The following is a 22,821-nucleotide window of genomic DNA, read 5'->3' as shown; positions in this document are numbered from 1 at the left end:
ATCTTAAAAATAGAGGATGTTAACCCCAGTAGACTTTGATCTATCTTCTCTCAGTGTAGTCTTTGATTTTCAGTTCTAATAATCATCTTTTAGAACATGTCACTGAAATTCCAACTCTACTTGTGTGTAAGTAGTAAACATACAAATTAATTAAATAAGCTGAATTCAAGAATGCCTCTTCCCCCAAAAAGCATGGATTTGTTATAGTGAAGCAAAATTGAGAGATCTATAGTCTCTTGGGCATTCTTGCCTTTAGTGTGTGCTGATTATTTATATTACTTAGCCAAAAGAAAGCCCACTCTATTCAATAGTAGCATTTAAACATTTGAGAAAGGAACTTGTCACAAAACATCTACCACCTTTAAAGATGCCTTGCTTAAAATCTTCTGTCTACCTACCTGGCACAATCTTTATTTCATTGGATGAATAGATTGGTGTGTTAAAATAACATGGTCAAGCAGATTGAGCTTAAAATGCATATATTATAGAAGAGCTAATTGTTGGTTGTTTTGTCAACCTGTTAGAGGAAATTGTGGGGAAGCCTTATTAAATGAGTGGGCATTCAACACAAGTACACAAGCCTGGTCCTTTGGCAGCCTCAAACTCTAGAAGGCTCAAAATTAAAGGTACTTACAAGAAACAACCTCTTATGAAAAGCTGGCAAGAAATATATTAACTTCAACTGAAGAAGAAGATAAAATTGATAAGTACTGTGTGACATATTACTTTTCTTGACAGCACTAAGGATGGTGATTATGATACAGGTACAGCTAAGGAGGGGGAAGAGACCTTTCTACCATATACATCAGGTTAGAACCTGACTTTTGTTTGAGGCTATAGTCTTTACATTAAAAGTCTGTTAGCATTCTCTAAAGCCTTTTTGTTTTCTCAGCCCAAAGTTTTGACATTTGAATATATAACTCTTCTTAGGAAATATGTGTATGCCTGAAAATGCTTGTGCATAAATGGAATTTTTGCAAATCAAATCATATTGTATATGTACCAGAGATAGCTTACTACCTAAGCAAAACCCATAGTGACCTTTTTTGAAATTAGATACTCATGCCAAATAAGTCTATCTTATAAATTCAGGTTTTTTCATGTCAGGAGTATTTAAAGTAATACCTGTACTATTTAATTGAAATTCTCAGCCCCTATTAACACACAATTCGTAGAGACAGCCACATCCCCAAGCTTCAGTGGACCCCATTGAGGCCTAAAAGACATACTCAAAGCATCCGTGACCTTTCAAATAGTAGAAAAGCTTAAGAAAAGGGTGACCATATGTCCTAGTTTATACATGTTATCCCAGTGTAATGATTAATAGTGCCCTCTTTTACTTTTAAAAGTATACCATTTTGTATGATAATTTATATGGTCACCCTATCTAAAATAGACCAGATTCTGTTTCCCTTAGGCTGCATTGAGATTAGGAAATCATTCCATTTTACCCTTATACTCTTAGAATTTAGCTAAAGGCCAATGTTCTGATGCTTGCATGGCAGAGCACATCTATTCAGCACAAAAATGTGCTGATTATTAGCCAGTATAATATGGCTGTTGGGTGACTGTGACAGGACCTGACGAGATGGGTCAGAGCATCCATCAACGGTCCCTTCCTCATCTCACTCTCTTTGATCTCTGCCACCAGGCCTATGTTTTGTGGCAAAAAGGAATGCTGACATTAAAAGAAGGAAGTCTGTTTTTGTCAGCATTTTCCTTTTCTCTTTCCTAGGTTTTTAGGGCTAGATCTGCCAATAGTTTTAAAAATACAAATCACATTCAGCAGTCATTTTATAGAATTGTTGCAAAATTCATCACAGAAATCTTTCCATTGGGTAGATCACCTCAAGAGATCTGGATTCCAGAGATCTGAGTCTTGCTGATGGCTCTTGATGGAACTGAGGAGTTTGGATTCCTCAGGTACATATTTCTGGGGAGATGGGAGCCTCTTTAATCTTTGCAGACCTTGGACTGCGCAGTTTTACACTGTGCGTGATTTGACTGGTCCACCAAAGTCTGCCTACTAGGTGGTTTAAAAATATCACAAAGGGATGTTTAGGGGAAATTCTGCAATTTGAGGTTGTCTTTTATTAAAACATTTTTCTCTCTTTCCTTACCCCCCTTCCCTCTCCTGCTGTTTTATGACTATTCTTTCCTAACTTCACAATTCTTGATGGAGACAGGAGGCTATAACCTTGCCAACACGGCTCGATGCTGGACATACTTGACCGGGGTCATCCTAGGGAAAACACTATCCTCTGAGATCCCAGATCATGAGGTAAGTAAGGCTCTGACAAGTCCTCTCTTCTTTAAGGGGAAGAGCTGAGTCATTCCACCTAATCAAAATCACGTCCTCACCACTCAATACCGTTTTGTTGAGAGACACTTCAATAACAATAATACACTGTCTTGGCAGAATAGTGGACTCTTGTTCCAAAATATCCAAGACCTTCTGCCTTTTTTTTTTTTTAACAAGAGATCTCAAAGGCCAACCAACTTTAATTTCTCAATTAATTACAGAGACTGTGGGAAGGGGTCACCTGTTCACACAAAGAATTCTTTGGAATATGTGCATATTTTTATCTCCTAGCCTCAAAAAGGAAGGGGCTATTTTTAAAATGTGTAAGCTGGATTCTCATCTTTTTTTTAAGAAGTTTCATAGGTGGTACGTGGCATATGTTCTTTGGTGGTAGTCCTGATCTCTCAATTTTCTTTGACTAATGTAAAATTCAAGAAACCCATAAGCACTACAAAGACCATTGCTGATGTTTTTCTAGCAATTAGTGGCACACAGAGGCTGGAATAGGACCATCCAAAATGTGAAACGTCATTTGAGACCTTGCCATTTTCTTTAGTCATACAAGATGGGCTTTACGTTTTCCAAAGCAAAGATGTCTGTTCTAGTTTTCCCAAAACAAGTTCATGTAAAGCTGTCTGGGACCTGTGAGTGTGCTGATAATCCCTAAGCCAAAGGCATACCTTTGTTCCTATCTATCACCTCAGTTCCCCTGCAAGTAGGAACCATGTTATAGATCAAGATGTATAACTACAGACCTTAGACTGGATGACTTAAAATAACAAACCAGTACATGCAGCCCCACCTTCTCAAGCTATTTCCCAAGGATTAGGGATGCTGCTTTGGTTTTAATGTTATGATTTCTTCCAGATACAGTAGCTGTACACTTGGGAGCATGATGCTTTTTAAAGTTGCTATTATTTTTTAAAAATTAGAAACAACTGAAACTAATTTCCTTCCAATTTTCTCCTAACCTCAGGTGAGGTACAATATGTATCTCAGAAAAACCATTCGATATGTCTAGAATACAAATAGAAGGTACACTGTAATTTGAGACAATTTGCTGATGTCAGGGTTAATAGAAGTCTCTTTTCTTGGTTTGTCTTACCTTTATTCAGTATTTTGAAGCTTAATGAAATATAAAGGTAAGTGCTGTGAACAAATGTAATCGCTGTTATTGCTGTGGGAATATCTCAGATTGCATTGTAATTTAAAGCTCTGGGACTTTATAAACTGATCAAGTTATGTCAGAAACAAGTTTTAAGCTGTAGAAGCCTGAACTGAGAATGAATGCTCTATTCCTGAAAAGCAAAAGCAAATCCAAAGTTTCATCTGTGTTAAAAGATTGATAAAATTTTAATAAAGATGAATATCACCTCTGGTACATGGAGAAGCTGTGGGCCTGAATGGGAGTAGGCTGGGCCTTATAAATAGATGTTCTGTCTTTATACTGAAATATTCTGTAAGATTAAATGAGATATAATGTATGTCAAGTGCCTAACACATAGTTCCCTGGAACCTAATAGGCACTTTAAAAATGCAAGTTCTCAGCTGGGCACGGTGGCTTACACCTGTAATCCCAGCACTTTGGGAGGTCAAGGCGGGCAGATCACTTGAGGTCAGGAGTTTGAGACCAGCCTGGCCAACATGGTGAAGCCCCATCTCTACTAAAGATACAAAAAATTAGCTGGGCGTGGTGGTGCACGCCTGTAATCCCAGCTACTCGAGGCTGAGGCAAGAGAATCACTTGAACCCGGAAGGTGGAGGTTGCAGAGAGCCAAGATCGTGCCATTGCACTCCAGCCTAGGTGACAGTGTGACACTCCGTCTCAAAAAAAAGAAAAAAAAAATGCAAGTTATCTCCTTCTTCTTTGCATGCTGCTCACTTCTTATACCCAGACATTTATGACTATGTCATTCATAAATTTGTCCGAACCCTTTGTGAATTCCTTCTATCATATCCTTCTGGTTTAAGAGATGTGAGTCATGCAAGAAAGAACAAAGAATAAAATTGAAATGACAGTCTTCCAGGTACAATAAGATAACATTTTAAGGAAAATTGCCAAAAATAGGCTATACAATATGAAGTCATATAAGTTCTGTGGCACAATACACAGTTGCACACAAATATCCTTGTGGTCCTCTGAAATCAGATCAACAAATGGTACATCAAAAAATATTTGCTGAGCACCCATTATGTGCCAGACACCATGCTAAATGTCTTAGGAGATGCAAAGAGAGAAATTCATCCCCTACCTCAAGCAGCTAGGGAGGGAGGGTGGTGTAAATGCTGGGGAGACATGCAAATGCACAGATAGTTATAATACAGAGCAGAAAAAGAAGACAGTAGGAAGAGTGACTGTGGAGATGTGCATCAGATATAAAGGGGATACAAAGGAGTACACAAAATACCCTGCCCTCCACGAGCTGAAAATATATTCAAGAAATCTAGTAGGTGAAAAGGTCAAGATAATGCAGTGGTCAGTTGCAGCCGGGCTGACCTCCTCACTCTCTTCGCTCTCAGTCTTGGGCTTTAGTTCTTTCATCTCCTAGGGTAATAATCCTCCTCCTCCAAATGCCCGTTCCCTACTTCTCTATTATCTTCCTAGGTCCAGCTTCAAGCCCTGTGCCCTTCAAAAACCCTTACCTAAATACACCAAGCCCCTTTGAGCTCTTCCTTCACATTCATTTATTCCTTGTTTCATTTAACAATTATGTGTTGGGCCCCTACTATTTGCCAGGCCTTATTGAATAGACCTGGATTCAGAGATACAAAGACTAATGAGATCATCCCAGTGCCCTCCAAAATCTCACGATCTAATAAAGGTGACAGAACAATGTGCTCACATCCAGGACAGATGCGGACCACAGGGGATATGTTTCAACAAGACTTTGAACTGAATCTTGGAGGTTGATTAGGAGTTCGCTAGGTGAAGAAGAAAAAGGCATTCTAGGCAGAGGGAACAGAGATCAGAAGGGGCCTGGTGCCTCATGGGACCAGTGAAAAATTTGCTATGTGTAGATTACAGGGTATATGAGAGAGAGTAGGAAGGATTAAGGCTTGAATGGAAGTTAAGGCCAGATTATGAAGAACCCTAAATGCTACATTAAAGAGCTTACGCTTTTTTCTATGAAAACAAATGAGCTTTAACTTTTAAAAAGCTCAGTTGGTAGAGATAGATTGCAAAGAGGAGAGACTTGAGAAAGGCAGACCTGTTAAGAGGTTCAAATATATACCTATAACACTTACAGTCTGTGCCATTCATTTGGTCATCAGTGTTTTGGTTGTCTGCACCACACCCCCAACCCTAGTGCTTAGCTGAGTGTTAAGTACCACCACCTAGTTGAATAAATGAGTGTTTGAGTAAGTGTCTCAATATTCACATTGGGAAACTTCTATTTTTTTAAGATGAAAGAATTGGAAGCATAATCTAGCCTTTCTCTGGGAACCCAGTTTAGCCTTAATAGCAACTTTCTATCCTTTGCAAGAAGTACCAGGTAGCCCAGCTATAGGAAACAGGTGTATCCATGGGAGAACATTATATTACCAATGGAGGGAAGGGAGTTAGGAAGGCAGAAGCCCAGCACAAATATTAGAAGTGATAAGGGTGGGACTTCAAGTATAGCACTCATAAAATATAAAACCAGTGATACCATAAAGCCAGTGATGCCATAAGGCCAGTGACGGCATAAAGCCAGTGATGAGGAAGTTAGTTTCAGCCAGAGCACTGGGGAGCCAGGTTGGCCAGCCAAGCAGTCCCAGCTGGGAAAGCTGAGAAGAATGGAGCTTGTATGTATGATTGGCCCAGATATCGCTACCATAGGGAAAGCCCAAAGGTGTCATGGTACCATGAAAAGACCAGTACATGGCAAATTTAGCACAATCACATGGATTATTATGTATAAAAATGTTCTGTAGTCCAGTACTACTATTTAGATCCTGTGACTTACCTAGGATAGAGTAGGGCTGGGGTGTGTGTGTGTGTATGTGTATGTGTATTATCACATAGGTTTACTAATGAAAAATATTAATACTACTTAACCAGACTGCTTTTTATGGACTGATTAAACTGTACCTCATTCATATTAGGGAACATCTGTAGCCATTAAAAAGAATTAGGTCAATTTATATACAAGTATATGTTACTAATATAAAACAGTCTTCTTGCACTGTAACCTGTGGATTGCACTGAATCTATAGATTGATTTGTGGAGGAGTAACATCATAACAATATTTAATCTTTTAAGCCATGAATTTATCTTTCTATTTACTTGAGTCTTCTTTAATTCCAAATTATAATCTGTACTCTCCAGTGAACACATCTTACACAAATATTATTGAATTTATCCCTAAGTACTGTATTTCATTATTTTGATCCTATGTAAATGGTATTTTTATTTCAATTTCCAATTGTTTGTTGCCAGAATATTGAAGGACAATTGGCTTTTCATATTGATCTTGAATAATGTAACCTTGCTAAATTCACTTATTAGCTCTAGTAGCTTTTTTGTAGATTGCTTAGCATAATCCATGTATGCAAACATCATCTGTGAATAAAGAGAATTTTCCTTCTTTCTGTATAATCTTCATGTCTTTTATTTCTTTTTCTCACCTTTTTGCACTGGTTGGGACCTCCAGTGCAATGCTGAGTGGAAATGGTGAGTGAATATCTTTATCTGGTCCCCAGTAATAGGGAGAAAGTGCTTAATCTTCACTATGAAGTGTGATATTAGCTGTAGGATTTTTCAAAAATGTTCTTTTTTAGGTTGAGGAAGTTCCCTTCTATTCCTAATTTACTGAGACTTTTTTTTTTCTCACAAATGAGTACTGATTTCGTCAAATGTTTTTCTTTATCTATTGAAATGATCATATGGTATCCTCCTTTATTGTTAGTACAGTAAATTGCACTGATTTTTTAATGTTAAACTAACTTTGCATTCCTGGAATAAACCCTGCTTGGTCATGTTATATTTTCCTTTTTATGTATTGCTGGATTCATTTTGCTGAAACTTGGTCAAGGTTTTTTTGTGTCTATGTTGATAAGGGATGTTGGCCTGTTGTTTTCTTTTCTTGTAATGTCTTTGTCTGGTTTTGATATCAGGGCAATGCTGATCTTTGTGGTTTCTCTGGGGTTTACATCTGGGTATGTGTTTGTTTTTGTTTTTGTTTTTGTTTCTGTTTTTTGTTTTTTGTGAGACAGATTCTTGCTGTGTCGCCCAGGCTGGAGTGCAGTGGTACAATCTTGGCTCACTGCAACCTCTGCCTCTCCGGTTCAAGCGATTTTCCTGCCTCAGCCTCCCCAGTAGCTGAGACTATAGGCACGCACCACCACACCCGGCTAATTTTTGTATTTTTAGTAGAGATGAGGTTTCACCATGTTGGTCAGACTGGTCTTGAACTCCTGACCTCAAGTGATTCGCCTGCCTTGGCCTCCCAAAGTGCTGGGATTACAGGTGTGAGCCACCATGCCCAGCCTACAGTATGCGTTTTTAACTTATCAGAGTCAACTTTTAAATAGTATTACATTACTTCACATATAGTACCTTTACAGCAGCGTTCTTCCATTTTTTTCCTTTCTCTTTCTTTGTGCTATTGTAGTCATATATTTTACTTTTGCATATGTTGTAAACCTCTTGATACATTGTTATTGTTTTGCTTTAAACAATTTTTTTAGTTTTTAAAATATTTACTAATTCATTTTAAGCAGAATAAATCCAGCATATATTAGCACAAATAACATGTTTTGATGAAAAATAACTGTATTTTCAAAAATAAAAAGAAATTTCATAAGAAAAATGTCATTGTTACACCCTTTTGCCCATTTCTTTAACGTCTGGCTTAATAGATGACAACTGACTTCTCATACCTGATTCTACATTCAGTGTGTTTTGAGATGTTGTTTTTCTTAAAATATATAAAGAAAATCCAGCTTCACGTAGATATGTAGTTGGAAAAGGGAAAATGTATTTTAATACATTTTCAGATAATTATGGGTATTCTTTGATACTACACTAAAACTTCACAAATGGAAGTTTCTTAAAGGTTAATCCAGTATGGAATCTGAAACCATATCAGTGAACTTTTTATATACTGTTACATTAAAGCTCATTGGTCATCTTATTCTTTGAGTGGATATTTGACCCATCTTATACATATTGGTTATTTGGAAAATATTGGTTCACTAAGTTATGCAAATATTCCAAATGCTAACACATTTTATGCAGTATCAAAAAATCAGTCATTGATCTCACCACCGATCTCACTGGAAAAAAAGCTTAAGTATTGAGAAGCTGTTAAGCTCCCAGTGGCAGAATGAAGTTTTCTAAAATTCTAATTTTCACTCAAAAAATGTGAATATTATCATTGGCAAGAAATGCTGTCAGTTGTTTGCCCTGAAGTGACAAACTTATTTCATTTTTGAGAAAATATTTGCCAAATGTCCAAGTATTTAATCATGCCTTATCCATCATTCTTTCAAGCAAAAATGATGTTCTATGAAAAATGTTGCTAGTTAAGCTCAAAACTTGACATGCTTTTCCTCAAGACAACCACCATAGCGCAGTTTATACCAGAAGCACCTTATGTATACCTCCAATTTCATCACACAGAATATTAAATCCAGCATCAAGATTTAATAAAATGAATACTTTTTAGTGCTTTATCAGGGACATTCTTAAGTCAAATTGGATTTTATTTTACTATAAGTGCATGTCAGTAAATAATACAATAACTGCTGGTATACTTTGGTGCTATTGCCTTAATTTGTACCATAGTATCAGCAGTTTTACCCACCATTGCTTTTGCACCTCCATGCAAATATAAACAAGTTGCTCCAGCATAAACCATGAGATTCAAAGTGATTCAGCACTTTGAACGTTTTAGCACCACTCATGTTTGTTGCCAACCATTCACATAAAAGATCGTCTTCAAAGATTAGTTAGTGCTGATACCACATGACTGACTACAAGCAAAACTGCAAGCCCAGCCATATTTGTAGATTTGTCTGTTTGTAAGGTGCGAATAAATTCTGCAAATGAGATGCTAACTAAGTCTTCATGATTACAGCTAAATGTTTAAACAAGTTACTGTGCTATTGAGAAAAGACAATGCTGTAAGTTATTTTACTAACTTTTCATCGAATAGGCAGTGAGCAATGTCAATTGTCCAAGGCTTTATTGGTCTCCAAGCTATAGTGTGGAATTCTCTAGCCAATGCAGTAAAATAACTTACCTATAACATGCTGCAATGACTTTTTAATTTCTAATTTGAAAAGGTGCAACAAACAATTCTTGGCTATTTGAGTTCATCATGTCTACACTTAATATATTCAATTCCTTTTCCTTTAACTATGAATGAATGGTCTAAAAACGATGCTACAATTTAAATGACAAATTATTTTGAAACTGTTCAAAAATGTTCTGTTGCATAAGACACTATAAGGTAAATTCGTTACATATATAAAGATAATTTTAATCATATTTCATTTCTTATTTACAATTTCACCCAGCTTTTTTTAAGTAAAGTTCTTGCTTCCATGGGTCAGAACCCTTACTGATGTTTCAGTTTCATCTTTTTCAGCTCTATAAACATAGATGTTGTGGCCCTGGTTTGAGAAAGCAAGTCTTTTAGCTCTGGACCACACCCCTTATATCCCTAATTGGGCTGTGTTTGGCTGGACCGTGTTACTCCATTTCCTGTCTGCCACCAGTGTAACAGCATGCTTTGCTCCTCTCTGGCCTTCGGTGGCACTCCTTTGAGCTCAGTACATAGGCAGCCACCACTGGATCTCCTGCTTCCAACATGACCCTACATGGTCTTCTAAAGAAATTATGAGTAAGAAAATATCTTTTATATTCATCCATTCCAGCATTTTTCAATATTTTGTGTAGATCCAGGTTTCCATCTGGCACAAATTGCATTCTGCCTAGGAACTTCAGTTCATTTTTCTTATACTGTAGGTCTGCTAGCAACAAATTCTCAGCTTTTGTTTGTCTGAAAAAGTTTCCATTTTGTCTTAATTCTGGAAAGATATTTTCACTAGGTATAGAATTCTAGGTTGATAATTTTTCTTTTAGCACTTCAAAGATATTATTTCATTGCCTTCTTGCTTACATATTTCCTCATGAGAAGACTGTGATAAATTTTCATCTTTGTTCCCTTGTATAATATGTGTCATATTTCTTTGGCTGCTAAGTTTTCTCTTTATAACTAGTTTTCAGCAGCTGGATTCTAATATGCTGTCATGTGGTTGTCTTTGGATTTATCCTGTCTGAGATTCATTGAGCTAGGATCTGTGGGTTTATAGTTTTTATCAAATTTGGAAATATTTTAGCCACTATTTTTTTCTGTTACTTCTTTCTTTCTTCTACTTCTAAGACTCCAGCTAAACCTAGTTAGACCAGTTATGCTGAAGTTTCATGCATCATTCACTGTGACCTTTTTACTTTTTATTTGTTTATTTATTTATTTTTTTTTTTAAAAGAGACAGAGTCTTACTCTGTCAGCCAGGCTTGAGTGCAGTGGTATAGACATAGCTTACTGCAGCCTCAACTTCCGGGGCTCAAGCAATCCTCCCACCTCAGCCTCCTGAGTAAATAGGACTACAGGTGCACTCCACCATGCCTGGTTAATTGTTTTATTTTGTAGAGACAAGGTCTCACTGTGTTGCCCAGGCTGTTGTCCAAGCTGATCTTTCACTCCTGGGCTCAAGCAATCCTCTTGCCTCAGCCTCCCAAAGCGCTGGAATTATAGGCATGAGCCACCATGCCCGGCCTATTTTTTTTTCAGTCTTTTATTTCTCCCTGTGATTTATTTTGAAGAGTTTCCATTGCTTTGCCTTCAAGTTCATTGATCTTTTATTCTGCAGTATACCTGCTCTTAATCTCATCCAGTGAAATTTCCATTTCAAATACTGTGTTTTTCATCTCTAGAATTTCCATTCTTATTTTATTTTATTTTATTTTATTTTATTATTGTACTTTAGGTTTTAGGGTACATGTGCACAATGTGCAGGTTTGTTACATATGTATCCATGTGCCATGTTGATTTCCTGCACCCATTAACTCGTCATTTAGCATTAGGTGTATCTCCTAATGCTGTCCCTCCCCCCTCCCCCCACCCCACAACAGTCCCCGGAGCGTGATGTTCCCCTTCCTGTGTCCATGAGTTCTCATTGTTCAATTCCCACCTATGAGTGAGAGCATGCGGTGTTTGGTTTTTTGTCCTTGCGATAGTTTACTGAGAATGATGTTTTCCAGTTTCATCCATGTCCCTACAAAGGACACGAACTCATCATTTTTTATGGCTGCATAGTATTCCATGGTGTATATGTGCCACATTTTCTTAATCCAGTCTATCGTTGTTGGACATTTGGGTTGGTTCCAACTCTTTGCTATTGTGAATAGTGCCGCAATAAACATACGTGTGCATGTGTCTTTATAGCAGCATGATTTATAGTCCTTTGGGTATATACCCAGTAATGGGATGGCTGGGTCAAATGGTATTTCTAGTTCTAGATCCCTGAGGAATCGCCACACTGACTTCCACAATGGTTGAACTAGTTTACAGTCCCACCAACAGTGTAAAAGTGTTCCTATTTCTCCACATCCTCTCCAGCACCTGTTGTTTCCTGATTTTTTAATGATGGCCATTCTAACTGGTGTGAGATGGTATCTCACTGTGGTTTTGATTTGCATTTCTCTGATGGCCAGTGATGAGGAGCATTTCTTCATGTGTTTTTTGGCTGCATAAATGTCTTCTTTTGAGAAGTGTCTGTTCATGTCCTCTGCCCACTTTTTGATGGGGTTGTTTGTTTTTTTCTTGTAAATTTGTTTGAGTTCATTGTAGATTCTGGATATTAGCCCTTTATCAGATGAGTAGGTTGCAAAAATTTTCTCCCATTGTGTAGGTTGCCTGTTCACTCTGATGATAGTTTCTTTTGCTGTGCAGAAGCTCTTTAGTTTAATGAGATCCCATTTGTCGATTTTGGCTTTTGTTGCCATTGCTTTTGGTGTTTTAGACATGAAGTCCTTGCCCACGCCTATGTCCTGAATGGTATTGCCTAGGTTTTCTTGTAGGATTTTAATGGTTTTAGGTCTAACATATAAGTCTTTAATCCATCTTGAATTAATTTTTGTATAAGGTGTAAGGAAGGGATCCAGTTGCAGCTTTCTACATATGGCTAGCCAGTTTTCCCAGCACCATTTATTAAATAGGGAATCCTTTCCCCATTTCTTGTTTTTGTCAGGTTTGTCAAAGATCAGATAGTTGTAGCTATGCGGCATCATTTCTGAGGGCTCTGTTCTGTTCCATTGATCTATGTCTCTGTTGTGGTACCAGTACCATGCTGTTTTGGTTACTGTAGCCTTGTAGTATAGTTTAAAGTCAGGTAGCGTGATGCCTCCAGCTTTGTTCTTTTGGCTTAGGATTGACTTGGCGATGCGGGCTCTTTTTTGGTTCCATATGAACTTTAAAGTAGTTTTTTCCAATTCTGTGAAGAAAGTCATTGGTAGCTTGATGGGGATGGCATTGAATCTATAAATTACCTTGGGCAGTATGGCCATTTTCATGATATTGATTCTTCCAACCCATGAGCATGGAATGTTCTTCCATTTGTTTGTATCCTCTTTTATTTCATTGAGCAGTGGTTTGTAGTTCTCCTTGAAGAGGTCCTTCACATCCCTTGTAAGTTGGATTCCTAGGTATTTTATTCTCTTTGAAGCAATTGTTAATGGGAGTTCACTCATGATTTGGCTCTCTGTTTGTCTGTTATTGGTGTACAAGAATGCTTGTGATTTTTGTACATTAATTTTGTATCCTGAGACTTTGCTGAAGTTGCTAATCAGCTTAAGGAGATTTTGGGCTGAGACGATGGGGTTTTCTAGATATACAATCATGTCATCTGCAAACAGGGACAATTTGACTTCCTCTTTTCCTAATTGAATACCCTTTATTTCCTTCTCCTGCCTGATTGCTCTGGCCAGAACTTCCAGCACTATGTTGAATAGGAGTGGTGAGAGAGGGCATCCTTGTCTTCTGCCAGTTTTCAAAGGGAATGCTTCCAGCTTTTGCCTGTTCAGTATGATATTGGCTGTGGGTTTGTCATAAATAGCTCTTATTATTTTGAGATATGTTCCATCAATACCTAGTTTATCGAGAGTTCTTAGCATGAAGAGGTGTTGAATTTTATCGAAGGCCTTTTCTGCATCTATTGAGATAATCGTGGTTTTTGTCATTGGTTCTGTTTATGTGATGGATTACGTTTATTGATTTGCGTATGTTGAACCAGCATTGCATCCCAGGGATGAAGCCAACTTGATTTGGTGGATAAGCTTTTTGATGTGCTGCTGGATTTGATTTGCCATTATTTTATTGAGCATTTTCGCATAGATGTTCATCAGGGATATTGGCCTGAAATTTTCTTTTTTTCTGTGTCTCTACCAGGTTTTGGTATCAAGATGATGCTGGCCTCATAAAATGAGTTAGGGCAGAGTCCCTCTTTTTCTATTGTTTGGAATAGTTTCAGAAGGAATGGTACCAGCTCCTCTTTGTACCTCTGGTAGAATTTGGCTATGAATCCATCTGGTTCTGGACTGTTTTTGGTTGGTAGGCTACTAATTACTGTCTCAGTTTCAGAACTTGTTATTGGTCTATTCAGGGATTCGATTTCTTCTTGGTTTTCTCTTGGGAGGGTGTATGTGTCCAGAAATTTATCCATTTTTTTCTAGATTTTCTAATTTATTCACGTAGAGGTGTTTATAATATTCTCTGATGGTAGTTTGTATATTTGTGGGATCAGTGGTGATATCCCCTTTATCATTTTTTATTGTGTCTATGTGATTCTCCTCTCTTTTCCTCTTTATTAGTCTTGCTAGTGGTCTATCTATTTTGTTGATCTTTTCAAAAAACCAGCTCATGGATTCATTGATTTCTTTTAAGGGTTTTTTGTGTCTCTATCTCCTTCAGTTCTGCTCTGATCTTAGTTATTTCTTGTCTTCTGCTAGCTTTTGAATTTGTTTGCTCTTGCTTCTCTAGCTGTTTTAATTGTAATGTTAGGGTGTCGATTTTAGATCTTTCCTGCTTTCTCCTGTGGGCACTTAGTGCTATAAATTTCCCTCTAAACACTGCTTTAGCTGTGTCCCAGAGATTCTGGTACACTGTGTCTTTGTTCTCATTGGTTTCAAAGAACTTATTTGTTTCTGCCTTCATTTTGTTATTTACCCAGTAGTCATTCAGGAGCAGGTTGTTCAGTTTCCATGTAGTTGTGTGGTATTGAGTGAGTTTCTTAATCCTGAGTTGTAATTTGATTGTGCTGTGGTCTGAGAGACTGTTTGTTATGATTTCCGTTCTTTTGCATTTGCTGAGGAGTGTTTTACTTCCAATTATGTGGTCAATTTTAGAATAAGTGCGATGTGGTGCTGAGAAGAATGTGTATTCTGTTGATTTGGGGTGGAGAGCTCTGTAGGTGTCTATTAGGTCCGCTTGGTCCAGAGTTGAGTTCAAGTCCTGAATATCCTTGTTAATTTTCTGTCTTGTTGATCTGTCTAATACTGACAGTGGGGTGTTAAAGTCTCCCACTTTTATTGTGTGGGAGTGTAAGTCTTTGTAGGTCTCTAAGAACTTGCTTTATGAATCTGGGCGCTCCTGTATTGGGTGCACATATATTTAGGATAGTTAGCTCTTCTTGTTGCATTGGTCCCTTTACCATTATGTAATGCCTTTCTTTGTCTTTTTAGATCGTTATTGGTTTAAAGTCTGTTTTATCAGAGACTAGGATTGCAACCCCTGCTTTTTTTTTTTTTTTGCTTTCCATTTACTTGGTAAATATTCATCCGTCCCTTTATTTTGAGCCTATGTGTGTCTTTGCACGTGAGATGGGCCTCCTGAATATAGCACACCAATGGGTCTTGACTCTTTATCCAATTTGCCAGTCTGTGTCTTTCAACTGGGGCATTTAGCCCACTTACGTTTAAGGTTAATATTGTTATGTGTGAATTTGATCCTGTCATTATGATGCTAGCTGGTTATTTTGACCATTAATTGATGCAGTTTCTTCCTAGCATTGATGGTCTTTACAATTTGGTATGTTTTTGCAGTGGCTGGTACTGGTTTTTCCTTTCCATATTTAGTGCTTCCTTCAGGAGCTCTTGTAAGGCATGCCTGGTGGTGACAAAATCTCTCAGCATTTGCCTGTCCATAATGGATTTTATTTCTCCTTTGCTTATGAACCTTAGTTTGGCTGGATATGAAATTCTGGGTTGAAAATTCTTTTCTTTAAGAATGTTGAATATTGACCCCCACTCTCTTCTGGCTTGTAGGGTTTTGCAGAGAGGTCTGCTGTTAGTCTGACGGGCTTCCCTTTGTGGGTAACCTGACCTTTCTCTCTGGCTGCCCTTAACAATTTTTCCTTCATTTGAATCTTGGTGAATCTGACAATTATGTGTCTCAGGGTTGCTCTTCTCGAGGAGTATCTTTGTGGTGTTCTCTGTATTTCCTGAATTTGAATGTTGGCCTGCCTTGCTATGTTGGAGAAGTTCTCCTGGATAATATCCTGAAAAGTGTTTTCCGACTTGGTTCCATTCTCCCTGTCACTTTCAGGTACACCAGTCAAACCTAGATTTGGTCTTTTCACATAGTCCTTTATTTCTTGGAGGCTTTGTTGATTCCTTTTCAATCTTTTTCTCTAATCTTGTCTTCACACTTCATTTCATTAAGTTGATCTTCAATCTCTGATATCCTGTCTTCCACTTGATCAGTTCGGCTATTGATACTTGTGTATGCTTCACGAAATTCTCGTGCTGTGTTTTTCAGCTCCATCAGGTCATTTATGTTCTTCTCTAAACTGGTTATTCTAGTTAGCAATTCCTCTAACCTGTTTTCAAGGTTCTTAGCTTCCTTGCATTGGGTTAGAACATACTCCTTTAGTTTGGAGGAGTTTGTTATTACCCACCTTCTGAAGCCTACTTCTGTCAATTCATCAAATTCATTCTTGTGATCCTTTGGAGAAGAGGCATTCTGGTTTTTTGAATTCTCAGCCTTTTTGCACTGGTTTTTCCTCATCTTCATTGATTTATCTACCTTTGGTCTTTGATGTTGGTGACCTTTGGATGGGGTTTATGTGTGGACGTCCTTCTTGTTGATGTTGGTGCTACTCCTTTCTGTTTGTTAGTTTTCCTTCTAACAGTCAGGCCCCTCTGCTGCAGGTCTGCTGTAGTTTGCTGGAGGTCCACTCCAGACGCTGTTTGCCTGGGTATCACCAGCAGAGGCTGCAAAACAGCAAAGATTGTTGCCTGTTCCTTCCTCTGGAAGCTTTGTCCCAGAGGGGCACCTGCCAGATGCCAGCCGGAGTGCTCTTGTATGAGGTGTCTGTCGACCCCTGCTGGGAGGTGTCTTCCAGTCAGGAGGCACAGGGGTCAGGGACCCACTTGAGGAGGCAGTCTGTCCCTTAGCAGAGCTCAAGCACTGTGCTGGGAGACCCACTGCTCTGTTCAGAGCCAGCAGGCAGGAACATTTAAGTCTGCTGAAGCTGAGCCCACAGCCACCCCTTCACCCGGGTGCTCTGTCCCAGGGAGATGGGAGTTTTCTCTGTAAGCCCTTGACTGGGGCTGCTGCCTTTCTTTCAGAGATGTCCTGCCCAGAGAGGAGGAATCTAGAGAGGCAGTCTGGCTACAGCGGCTTTGCAGGGCTGTAGCGGGCTCCGCCCAGTTCAAACTTCCCAGAGGCTTTGTTTACACTGTGAGGGGAAAACCACCTACTCAAGCCTCAGTAATGGTGGACACCCCTCACCCCACCAAGCTCAAGTATCCGAGGTCATCTTCAGACTGCTGTGCTGGCAGCGAGAATTTCAAGCTTGTGGCTCTTAGATTGCTGGGCTCTGTGGGGGTGGGATCCACTGAGCTAGACCACTTGGCTCCCTGGCTTCAGCCTCCTTTCCAGGGGAGTGAACAGTTCTGTCCTGCTGGCATTCCAGGCACCACTGGAGTATGAAAAAAAAAACTCCTGAAGCTAGCTCAGTGTCTGCCCAAATGGCAGCCCAGTTTTGTGCTTGAAACCCAGGTCCCTGGTGGTGTAGGCACCTGAGGGAATCTCCTGGTCTATGGGTTGTGAAGACCATGGGAAAAGTGTAGTGTCTGGGCCAGAATGCACCGTTCCTGACGGCACTGTCCCTCATGGCTTCCCTTGGCTAGGGGAGGGAGTTCCCCAACCCCTTCCACTTCCCAGGTGAGGCAACACCCCACCCTGCTTCAGCTCGCCCTCCATGGGCTGCACCCACTGTCTAACTAGTCCCAATGAGATGAGCCAGGTACCTCAGTTGGAAATGCAGAAATCACCCACCTTCTGCATTGATCATGCTGGGAACTGCAGACAGGAGCTGTTCCTGTTCAGCCATCTTGCCAGCTACCTGTTCCCTCTATTTTTTTCTAGTGCCTTCATGTGGGTTACTTGGGCATTTTTAAAGAATTTTATTTTTTATTTATCTATAGTATTCTTAAGTGTATCAATTTGTATAGTTTGTTAATTGTTACTTTAGTTATTAGATTATACATGTATAATTTATCACAGTCTACTAGTATCAACATTTTACCTCTTTGAGTGAAGAAACCTTACCTCCATTTATGTTTCTGTACCTTCCTCCCTTTATAGTATATCTTAAATATTTCCTCTACACATATCAATAATCACATCAGTCTTATAGTTTTTGTTTCAATCATCAAACATAATTTAGAAAGGTTAAGAGGATAAGGAAAGTCTGTTGTATTTACCCATATTTTAACTCTTTCTGTTGTCCTTCCTTCCTTCCTTCCTTCCTGATGCTCTTTTTTTTCTTTTATCATTTCCTTTCTGTTTACAGAACTTACTTTTTCTATTCTTATAGGTTAGATCTGCTGATAAGTTCTTTTCGTCTTCCTTCATCGAGAATGTCTTGATTTCCCTTTCATTCCTGAAAGATATTTTCACTGGGTATAGAATTCGGTATAGAATTGTCTGGACTGACAATTCTTTTCTTTCTGCACTTAAAAAATATGCCTCTTCCCTCTGACCTCCATGGTTTTTAATGAGAAATCCACTGCCATTTAAATTATTATTCTCATATGTGTAATGCATCATTTCTCTCTAGCTGCTTTCCAGATTTGTTCTTGTCTTTATTTTTCAGACATTTGATTATGATTTTTATTGGAGTGGATTTCTTTGGGTTTATCATGTTTAGGGCTCATTCAGCTTCTTGAATCTGTAGGATTATGTCTTTCATAAAATTTGGAGAAGTTTCAGCCATTTCTTTGAATATTTTTTAGTGCCACTTTCTTTCTCATTCTGAGACTCTGGTGACACATATGTTTGATCTTTTCTTGTCACACAGGACCCTGAGACTCTGTTCATTTTTTTTTTTCAGTTTCTTTTCTCTCCATTGTTTAGATTGGGTGATTGCTATTGCTCTGTTTTCACATTCACTAATTTTTTTTCCTTTGTTGAGACAGAGTCTCACTCCATCACCCAGGCTGGAGTGCAGTGGCACAATCTTGGCTCACTGCAACCTCCACCACCCATGTTCAAGTGATTCTCGTGCTTCAGCCTCCCAAGTAGCTGGGATTATAGGCATGTGCCACCATGCTCGGCTTATTTTTCTATTTTTAGTAGAGACAGGATTTCACCAGGTTGGCCACACTGGTCTTGAACTCCTGACCTCAAGTGATCTGCCTGCCTCAGCCTCCCAACATGCTGAGATTACAGGTGTGAGCCACTGTGCCCAGCCAGGTTCACTGATCTTTTCTGTGTCATCTCCATTCTTCTATTTAGCCCCTCCAGTAAGTTTTTTATTTTGGTTGTTGTATTTTTCAGCTCTAAATTTTTCATTTGGTTTTTCATTATGTTTTCTATTTCTTTGCTAATACTTTCTCTTTTTTTCATTGTGTTTCTAGTGTGCTTATAATTGCTCATTGAAACACTTTTATGATGGCTGCCTTAAAGCTCTTGTCAGGTAATTCTAACGTGTCATCTTCGTGTTGACATTTGTTGTCTGTTCTCATTCAAATTGATATTTTTCTGATTCTTGGTATAATTAAGGAATTTTTATTGGGACTTGTATATTTTAGGTCTTTTGAAACTCTGGTGACCTTGAATTCTGTGCTCTTACGCTTCAGGCTAAAAAGCCTATAGCTTTCTGCCTGAGCTCTACCACCCATCACACAAAATACATGTAAATGTGACTCTCATCCAGTGTGGTTCTCTTCTTTCAAGGGTTGAATTCCCTCTACTTCTGCCTGATTTTGATTGTTCTCCAATACCCTTAAACAATTTATCATAAAGGTTAGTCTGATAGAAATTATTCCACCATTACCAGAAGCCAGAAGTCAAGACTTACTGTTCATTATATTCCTTTTGGTAACTTTTGAAATTTTTACCATGTGTATATGACATCTTAAAAGAATGTAAACAAATTTTTGTAACTAAAACTTTAAAAATGAAATAAATATATTTATCAGACAGATCTACTTTTATTGACCAGCTCTAGGGAAGGATCATAGTAACAAAATGTACTAGGCAAGTTGAGCAAATCATTTAACCAGTGTCCCTCAGTTTTCTCACCCATAAAATGGAGATTAATGTGAGTATTAAATGTATTGGTCTAAGTAAAGTGTTTAGAATGGTGGCTGACATATAGTAAGCACTCAATAAATTTTAGATATCATTAATATTATTGTTAATTGTTAATAAATATTGGTAAAAATATCACAGCCAGGGACCTATTACCTCTTAGTCCCTGAATGCTGACAATTTAGAACCCAGTGAGTGCCTAATAAGTGTAGAAACTGAATATGGTGCTGTATTAGGTACTATGTGATTTTAGCCTCACAGCTCTTGCTAATAATACTGACAGCTCATGGAACAAAACATTGAAAAATATCAAAATTAAATATTATCATATATGAATGAAGGTGAGTATGAGCAAAGACTAGAAATTGTATATTTGAGTTTTATATTTAGATAAAGTCATAGTACCAGGCATTCAGCAAACTATCTTCCTACTGTAGAAAATGCTTCACATAGGTAGGATTTAGGAACTCTAAATGCAAAAGGAATTTAACATTTATGAAGCACCAATTATATCCATAGTGTATATATGCTAGGTTCTTTACATATATTATCTCATATATGTCTGTCAGCAACCCTGGGAAGTAGGCATTATACCCCATTTACCAATGAGAAAAGTAAGACTCAGAAAGTAACTTGCCCAGGATCAACTAGTAAAGTAGTAGAGTCAAGATTCCATCCCAAACCTGTGTGATTTCTGGGCTTATCCTCTTTTCCCTACTTTCAGCAGGGTCCGGGATTTTGGTTTAAGGAATACATGAGAGAAAAGTTAACATTTATTAAACATCTACTGCTGGCCAGACATTGTGCCACATGCATTAGTTTATTTAGTTCTCAAGGCATCATTGTATTCAATTCTCACAAAAATCCTATGAGAAAGAAAAGAATTAACATTTATTGAGCACATGCTATGTGCCCAACACTTCAGTGAGGCTTATATAAATTACCTCACATGGTCTCCTAACAACCCAGTGAAACTGGTATAATCCTGACAACCACGAAGAGGCTGAGCTAAGCTTTCACCACACTTAGCTGCCTTGCAAGGCCATTCTAAAGGACACCCTCCAGGACACATGTTTCTAAACATTTTGCAGAACATGCATTCCACAAAATGACATTTTTAAAAGTACAGTCCAGAAGCACAAGGTTTCTCCAAAGAAGTGGTTTCTCATCTTTTGGGTGGCCATGGACCCCTTTGAGAATCTCACAGCTCCTCCTCCCAGATAAGTACTTATATACGCACGATATTGGGTACAATTTCAGAGCATTCAGCAATCTCTTAAAGCACATCAGTGGACTCTGTTCAGAACAGAAACTTGCTCTAAAGAACAGAAGTAAATCTTAGAAAACAAGAGAGCTTATTAATCCTTCATTATTGAGTTTTGAAAATCCTCTAGAACACTAACACCCATATTTGACCATTCTATTATGTTTCACAAAGTAGATAGTACTCCTGTTTCTCTTTCGGTTTTTCAGCACAAGCACTATTGGCTTTTTTTGTTGAGTAGGGGGACTGTTCTGTGCATTATAGGATGCTGAGCAGCATCCTTGGCCTCTATGTGCTAGATGCCAGTAGAACACTCCCTACTTCCCCTCTCCAGTTCTGACAACCAAGAATGTCTTCAGGCATTGCCAAATATTCTGGGGAGCAGGGCAAAATTGCCCCTGTTGAGAACCCCTGGTACTTACAATCATCACACCTGAGACACTCACAAGTATAAAGGGCCTAAGAACCAACATTTCTTAAAGTATATCCTTTTCTTGCTTGATTAAAGTCTCCTACAAAACTGCTCAACTGGGTTGAGCAAGATGAATTCGTCTCAACAATTAAATTACTAGCTGAATATGTAAATTGTTGTTACCTAAAAGGCCAAAAATAAAGTTTATATAGCCCCTCTGCTTTATTGATTGGATGATTGTCTTATCAAGTCATTCAGTCATTCAGTGACTATTTATTGAATACTAACAATGTGCCAGACACTGTGCCAAGTGCTGGGGCTACAATGGTGAACAGTGTAGATGTGGTCCCCATGCTATGGAACTTATAATCCAGTGAGAAAGGTACACTAAAATACACGTAAAACATAAGTCAAAAGAATTTTAACCTGTAATAAGTGCCACAAAGGAAGCATATGGAGAGTGGAGATAGAAACTATCAAAGGGATTTAAATCAGGTCTGTAAGAGAGGCCTTTCTGAAGGTGTGACATTTAAGGCCAGAACTTCAGGGGTAAGAAAGACTCAGCAAGGTGAAAAAAAAAAATAATTAAAGGGCATGTGTTCCAGGCAGAGTAGGCAACCATGTACAAAGATGCTGAGGTAAGAAAGAGCTCAGTGTATTCTGGGTACTGAAAGGAGGCCACTGTGACTAAGGCTAATGAGTGAAGGATAAGAGGTAAGAGATGGAATGGGCCGGGACCAGACCCTCGGGGGCCCCTGTAGAACACGGTGAAGAGAGTGGGATCTTATTCTTAGAGTGAGAAGCCACTGAAGGCTTTTAACAGGAGAGGTACCAGGATGTGATGTATGTTTTAAAACTACTCTGAGCCAGGCATAGTGGCTCATGCCTGTCATCCCAACACTTTGGGAGGTCAAGGCAAGAGGATCTCTTGAGCCCAGGAGTTTGAGATTAGCCTGGGTAACATAGTGAGACCCTGTCTCCACAAAAAAAATAAATAAAAAATTAGTTGGGTGAGGTGGTACATGCCTGTAGTCCTAGCTAATCAAGAGGATGGGGAAGGAGAATCACTTGAGCCCAGGAGTTCGAGGCTGCAGTAAGCTATGATCATGCCGCTGCACTCCAGCACAATGATTAATATCATGAACTCAGACCCAACCTCTCTGGGTTTATATACTCCAGGCTCTGCCACTTATCAGCCGTGTGACATTGGGCAAATTCCTTCACCTCTCTAAGCCTTGATTGTTTGAGGATTAA

The 22,821-nt window shown here is 38.7% G+C and overlaps 1 protein-coding gene across 11 annotated transcripts in view; it reads left to right on the top strand.

Annotated features, from left to right (window-relative positions):
- HDAC8 (histone deacetylase 8) overlaps positions 1 to 22,821 on the top strand; it is a 239,259-nt gene that overhangs the window by 109,304 nt on the left and 107,134 nt on the right. For 8 of the 11 annotated variants that reach the window (XM_055268714.2, XM_055268715.2, XM_055268711.2 and 5 more), the window contains one exon: positions 2,187 to 2,281. The exons of the other annotated variants lie outside the window; for them this stretch is intronic. In XM_055268714.2, coding sequence (XP_055124689.1) covers positions 2,187 to 2,281 — 95 coding nt within the window. The remainder of the gene's footprint in view (positions 1 to 2,186; positions 2,282 to 22,821) is intronic. 11 annotated transcript variants of the gene reach the window in all.

The sequence above is a fragment of the Symphalangus syndactylus genome, chromosome X (assembly GCF_028878055.3).
Source record: "Symphalangus syndactylus isolate Jambi chromosome X, NHGRI_mSymSyn1-v2.1_pri, whole genome shotgun sequence".
In the NCBI taxonomy this organism is placed as follows: domain Eukaryota; kingdom Metazoa; phylum Chordata; class Mammalia; order Primates; family Hylobatidae; genus Symphalangus; species Symphalangus syndactylus.
This window is presented reverse-complemented; position numbering and strand designations above follow the sequence as displayed.